The sequence below is a fragment of the Arachis ipaensis genome, chromosome B9, assembly GCF_059453495.1.
Source record: "Arachis ipaensis isolate K30076 ecotype BB chromosome B9, ASM5945349v1, whole genome shotgun sequence".
NCBI lineage: Eukaryota > Viridiplantae > Streptophyta > Magnoliopsida > Fabales > Fabaceae > Arachis > Arachis ipaensis.
The window spans coordinates 6099051-6106106 of NC_142444.1; the positions used below are offsets into that span (position 1 = coordinate 6099051).

The 7056-nt window shown below is 27.6% G+C and overlaps 1 protein-coding gene across 1 annotated transcript; it reads right to left on the reverse strand.

Moving 5' to 3' along the window:
- Positions 1 to 1729: 1729 nt before the first annotated feature.
- LOC148543601 (IAA-amino acid hydrolase ILR1-like 4) lies at positions 1730 to 5812 on the reverse strand. Its single transcript, XM_016319034.3, has 4 exons — positions 5370 to 5812; positions 4646 to 4771; positions 3497 to 3940; positions 1730 to 2389 (listed from the first exon to the last, which is right to left on the reverse strand). The coding sequence occupies exons 1-4, from the start codon at positions 5727 to 5729 to the stop codon at positions 1994 to 1996; spliced, it is 1326 nt and encodes a 441-aa protein (XP_016174520.1). The 5' UTR covers positions 5730 to 5812; the 3' UTR covers positions 1730 to 1993.
- Positions 5813 to 7056: the final 1244 nt, after the last annotated feature.

Here is a 7056-nt window from a genome sequence, read left to right on the forward strand (position 1 = left end):
AAGTATCCAAGTTCATGCATACCCCTTTGCAAAGTCACTGGAAAGCAGTCAAGCGAATTCTACAATACCTTACTGGAACAATAAACTATGGCCTAAGGTTCCAAAGAGCCGATGAATGTCGAATCTATGGCTTCAGTGACTCAGATTGGGGCAGTGACATTGATGACAGAAAGTCTACAAGTGGGTTATGTATATTTCTAGGACCAAATTTAGTCTCATGGTCAAGCAGAAAACAAACGGCAGTCTTAAGAAGCTCTACAGAACCAAAGTACTGAGGATTAGCTGCTGGCCTAACTGAAATCATCTGGATCCAAAACCTACTGAGTGAGATGAAAATCCAATGCTCCACCACACCAAACTTCTACTGTGACAGCCAGAGTGCAGTCTTAATGGCTGCAAATCCAATTCTCCACAACAAGAGCAAACATTTTGAGCTTGACCTTTATTTTGTAAGAGACCATGTTGCCCAAAAGAAAATCAACATCCTGCACATTCCCTCTCAAGATCAAATAGCTGACAGTTTCACAAAATCTGTCTCCAGCCTCATCTTTCATAAATTCAGAACCAAACTCAGAATCACAGAAAAATTGCAAGCTAATAGAATCTCATAAGATTTTAGCAAACAAAACAGTAGGATTGATGGTAGCAGTGATACACAAACAATTTGTAAACTAAGTGACAGTTAGAAAATTAGTTACTAGAAAATTCTAGAAACAGTTAGTTACCTTTCAGTTAACTAATCGTTACACCTACATCTATATATACAGCTGTCTCACTTGTAAAATCACAAAAAAATTCGCACTTCTCACAATTTAGATTCATCTTCGCTTTCTCTCTGCTTCACCTTTATCATATTTAGTCTGATACCTTACGATAATTAACTCTTTATGTTTCATAGAATATTTTTGTAAATCTAATACATTAATGGACAGTACTGCAAAGATGTAACTAAAATGATTAAAAGTTCAAAGTTGAATCATCTTCAAATGTTGAGAGCTTAAAAAATTTTTTTTTTAAAACCACTATTTGGATCACGTAAAGAAATTCACATGATATAAAAGTTATTGATTCAAAAATAAACTCTTCACCTTTTTATTTTAATAATGCACTCATTTTACAGAAGTCATAAAACACTACAGTTTTAGTCAGTTAGACAACACTGCATCTATGGTGAGATATGAGACAACACATCAATTGGATTTTTCAATTGATGGGAGGATGGATCCATGCATGTTGCCAACTGCGAACTATATATAATAAACTAGCATATGAATTCTAAAGTTCAAGCATTTAATTAATTAAGGATAAAATATATTTTTTTGTCTTAAATTTTGTTTAAAATTTTAAAAATATTTTTAAGTTTTATTTGTTTTAATTTTGTTCCAAAAATTTTCGAATGGTATCAAATAATATATCCTTAATAGTTGATTTTTTTAAAAAAATTTAAGACTAATTTAATAACAATTTTACATAAAAAACCTTTAACATAAATAAATTAGACATATATAATTGTCATGTATCATTGTTGGATTAATTTTAATTTTTTTAGAAATTTGACTGTCAGAAGTATATTTGATGTAAATAAAAATTTTTAAAAACAAAATTAAAATAAAATAAAATTTAAAATTAATTTTAAAATTAATTTTAAAATTTTTAACAAATTTTAAGAATAAAAAATATAATTTACACATTAATTAATTAATAAGAAAGGTAGCCAAGCTTGTTTGAATTTATTTAAGCTCAATAATACATTGAATTGAAGCACATTTGTCAAGTAATTAAGGCAAATAAAATAGTACATCATACCAATAACATATTAATTGATGACTTTATTACAATACTTGCTATTCACATGGAAATTTCTTTATGTAAAGATAATAGTCGTTAAACAATTTATTATATTAACTAATTCATCTAACTGTTTTTAACTATTATCTATACAGGAAGACGTCTTCGTCACGTGAATAGTCATCTTATTCCAATTCTTAACAATTTATAACTCATCATGACATTTGCCTCCATCATCAAGGTTGAGAAGAAAAGTAGTAGCTAAGGAAGCATGAAGAGCAGCACCATAGGGAAAAGCATGTTCATTGACGGTGAAATGTGGTGAGTGCAACATTGGAAGTGGTTCAACTGAAGTGAGACTTTTGAATCCAAGCATGAAGAAGAAACCAGGTATAACCTCTTGATAGAATGCAAAGTCTTCAGATACTGTTACAGGTTGTGTTTCATAAACATTCTCGTTTCCAACAACATTCTTGGCCACTTCAAGAAAATGCTCATGCAACTTTTGATCGTTTATGGTTGCTGGATAGAACGGTTTCTGTTCTTCAAGGAAATCAACCTCCGCGGTGCACCTATGAACGGTCGCTACTCCGGTGATTACCTGTACAATAATGAATCAATTTATGATCTATAATTGCACTTGCAATGTTTATTTTATTTTTTAAGTTAGGAGTAAAACTCGAACTCGTAACCTCTAGATGAATATAAGGAGATTATGTTATTTGAATTATAATTGGTTGACAATTGCACTTGTGATATTGGTGTGTTGGTTAAAAAAATATTGATTATGTAATTTTATTAAAAAAAAATATAAAAAATTCATTTTGAAGCAGATAATATTAGTTAATTTTTTATTAACAAATTATTTTTTTAATTTTAGATAATTTAAATTTAGAATTATAATTTAGAGCACAAAATTTAAGATTTAAGGTTTAAAATTTAGAATTAAAAAAGTTAGCATGCTAATAAAAAATAAAAATATTATATGCATATTAAAAATTAATTGTTAAATTATTAATCATTTGTACATAAATTAATATGTTCTTTAACTTACTTTTAATATATATTTTGTATTTTAATATATATTTTATACAAGTTAAATGACTAATTTAAAAACTAATTTTTAGTGTATAAATAACATAACAACAAACAATAATACTAAAAATAAAGATAATAATTTAAAGTTATTTTGTTTCACTTAATACCTATAATTTTATGTACTTAATATTCAAATTATATATTTATTACATCTTATATACTTATTTTAAAAATAATTAATGTATATAGAATAAAATAATTTTAGATTAATTTAAATTAATTTTTATTATTTTTTAAATATTTTAAAAAGAAAGGAAACTCTCTAATTAAACTCTTTTTTTAATACTAACATGGGAGGCTAAAATGCACACATACATGTAAATAAAATAACAATGATGTTAACTAAAATGTATGTTTTTATACGAAGACGAAAACGGACAGATATTAAAATAATATGATAGAAATATACTTGCAATTATTATTAACAAAAAAAATAGCAAAAATTTGTCTTATTTAGCATTAATTAATTATCGTAATAATTAATGAATACTAAATAAAGTAAGTTATGGCTATTTTTGGTTGATTTTCTTTGATTACCAAACATTTTCGATTATTTAATATTCTTTTTTATCAACTTAACATAAAGATAACTACACTTAAGTACTAGTACCTGTTGAATGCGCTCTTTCAAACGTGTGATGCTTTCAGGTGAAAAAGCTCGGAAAGTTCCTCCAATAGTGACAGAATCTGGAATAACGTTGAATGCACCATCTCCGTGGAAATTAGCAACCGTAACTACCTGGGGATCAAGAGGATCGGCTTCACGAGAAACAAGTTGTTGCAAGTTGACAACGGCACTAGAAGCTGCCAGAAGGGGATCAATGGACAAGTGAGGCATAGCTGCATGGCCTCCCCTTCCATGAATAGTTGCATGAAACGTTCCACTTCCCGCCATGAATGGACCAGGCTTAGATGCCACGTGTCCTAAGGGTAATGTAGGTACCAAGTGCAATCCAAAGATGGCTGAAACTTTGTCTAATACTCCTGCCTCTAACACTTTCTTTGCCCCTGCTCCTCCTTCCTCTGCTGGTTGAAAAACAAGAACCACGGTGCCCTATATATATAGTCATGAATTTGTCATGGAGAATTATGATGCCATGAAAATTGGAAGAATATACAGTTTCACAAAATTGGTTTAATTCGTTAGGTATTTATTTATTTATGCAAAATTTTATAAGGAATATATTTTAAGAGTTTACCATCGCAAATAAATACTATATGGAAAAATATAGGTAACAATATTGGTGAACAATATAAACAATAGATATATTAGATGTTCATTTTATTAGGTGTGCGGATGGTTATTTTAATATTAAGATTAAGATTTAAGTTAGTAATTTGGAAGTGTAGTGTGTTTTTATTTTATTGGTAGTTGTTCATGTTGTTCAAAAAAGTCATTGGTTACCTATCATTATTTCCTCTCTTGATAATTACTTTTTTTTTACGGAAATATTTGGTAACTAAAGAAAATTAGCCAAAAACAGCCATAACTTGCCTTATTTAGTATTTATTAATTGTTGCGACAATTAATGAATGCTAAATAAGACAAATTCTAGCTGTATTTTTTTTGTCTCCCTAGTATTACCTTTTTTTTATTTCAATCAAGTGTTAAACTTATGTCACTGTTTTTATTATGAAAAACAAAGTTGCTTATCACTTGTCTAATAACTTATTAATTAGTTATATAAATCATCGCATATAATTAGCACTGAAGGAATTTTTGTAGTTAAAAAGTGGCAACTAATAAAGAAAATCATACTTTTATCTGATGTTCATGCTGTTTGAGAATCTTAGCAGCACCAAGAAGCATAGCAGTGTGAGCATCATGGGCACAAGCATGCATCTTTTCATCTACTTTACTCTTGTGCTCCCACTCCACCATTTCCTAGTTTTGGATATATAGCAACAAATCAGTGACACTTAACATTCATTAGAGCAATACTAATATATTCAATTAAATATTTTTTAATTATTATTTTAATTCCTGAACAAGAAAAATGCTTAAATATATACAGATAATAATATTGGATTGGATTGTCTGGATTTTCATCTTAGCTTGAACCCAACCACATGAAAAATACTCAAATAAAGGAGAAGAAATTAGAGGCATCTCCTTAGCTAATAGAATCCAATATTGCATAGGAACAAATAATAATAATAATAATAAAATGTCAATATTTCATGAAAAAATTTGAATATTCACAATTTTACGTATACATTACAAAAAAACCAATAAATAGTAGTGATTTTTTAGCAACGATTTTAAAAGGTTGTTGCTAAAAATTTAAAACAGTTTAAATCGCAGATACTCAATTTTAGAATCGTCGTTATTTATCGCTATTTGTGCAGTGATAAAAAACATAAACAAACTCAATACTCAAAAAATTAGATTAGTTCGATAATACATTATTTAAAATATTCAATAAATTACCCAAATATAAGATGATAGCTTATTATTTGTAATTACTAATATATATAGTAACCTGGATTGGGAGACCATCAATATCAGCTCTTAAAGCAACAAAAGGAGCTTTTCCAGTTCCAATGTATCCAATAACACCCGTTTCAGCAACTGGATGCTTATATGAAATTCCCAAATTATCCAATTCGGTTCTTATGACTTCACTAGTGTTAAATTCCTCATAGAGCAATTCTGGGTACTCATGAATCTTCCTTCTGATCCTAACCATCCAATCAAATACCTCAGGACTCTTAGCCAAATCTAGAAAATTTGAGATTGAGGATGATGAACGTTCATTATTATTATTTGAATGTGAGAATATGGGTGTTGTAACAAAGACATGAAAGATTATGATAAAAAGGAACAAGTTAAAGAAACCCATAAGGGACGAATTAGTGTGTGAAAAGAGAGAGTGCAAGTTTCAAATGTTGCAATAGATAGAAATGAGAGCAATTAGGTTTAGAATTGAAGTGCAAGGCTTGAATCAATCAATGTATGTGATGATCCAAATTTATAATAGTAGTGCATCAGTGCTTGCATGAAATAACATAAATAAAAAAAGACAAAAGGAGCATCCATGTAATTATCATGTGCAGTGATGATTGATGAGATATCACCACGTGTTAAGGTATTGCATTCAAGATTGAGTAATGCTTTTTTTATGTCTTTTATAATGCCTTTAAAACATGTGTTCTAAGACCAATAAAATAAGAATAAGAATTAAAAAAACACGGATACGGAAAAAAAAAATTAATAAAAAAAAAATCAACTAAAAACAGTTATAATTTATCTTATTTAATATTTATTAATTATTGTGATAATTAATGAATGAACGTTAAATAAGGTAAATTCTGACTATTTTTTTTTTGTTTTACCGTATAGAAAAATAAGAAAAGGGGAAAAATGTTGTGTTTTTTATTTTTGTTTCGCCATTTCTATTTTTTTTATTTTGATAAAGAAAAATTCAGACAAATTGTCTTATTAAGAACACATATAATCGGTCTATTATATTTCTATATTTATCTTCTTATATGAATATATTTATATCTTCTAATGTTTTTATTTATGTTTGCACAACATATTTAATATATGCATTAAGAATATTTATTTCTTTTGAAAAAATATAGATTAAAACAAGTAGTTACAAATATTTTGGAAATGACTTCAATCATGCAAAAATTACTCATTAGACAATTAATCATCATACATGAACATAGCCCATAGATAATTAGATATCCATATCCAATATGTAGGCAAGGCCGTATTTTATGATAGTGGTTGGGAGAGAGATAGAAATTGAAATAAATTTTAATATTGTATTTGGTGTAAAATAAAAGATAGAGATTGAAATAAGAATAAAATTTTAATTTAATTTGTACAAAAAATAAAATTGAAATTAATTAATTAAAATAAGAATATTTTAAGTATAAAATGTTATTAAAGTTTCAGTCTCTATCCTAAAAAATTTCAGTTTCTTATGTCTCTATTTTTTGGAGGTATTGAAATATTAAAATTTTAAAGACAGAGATTAAAATTTTAATACCAATATCTGAACCAACAAATATAATACAAAATTTTAATTTCTATTAAATATCTCAAAATAAACACTACTTAAGATTGTCTAAGACCACCTCATTAATGATGAGGTTGTGTTAATGATTCTAAAATGACTTATTCTCAAATCAAACAGTAATTCTAATAATAAGTAC

Excerpts from the sequence above, each read along its gene's own strand:
- LOC148543601 (XM_016319034.3), bottom strand. The coding sequence starts at position 5,729 with ATGGGTTTCTTTAACTTGTTCCTTTTTATCATAATCTTTCATGTCTTT. Across the intron at positions 4,772-5,369 it reads TTGATGGTCTCCCAATCCAG|GAAATGGTGGAGTGGGAGCA; the intron begins GTTACTATATAT and ends ATCCAAAACTAG. Across the intron at positions 3,941-4,645 it reads AGCATGAACATCAGATAAAA|GGCACCGTGGTTCTTGTTTT; the intron begins GTATGATTTTCT and ends CTATATATATAG.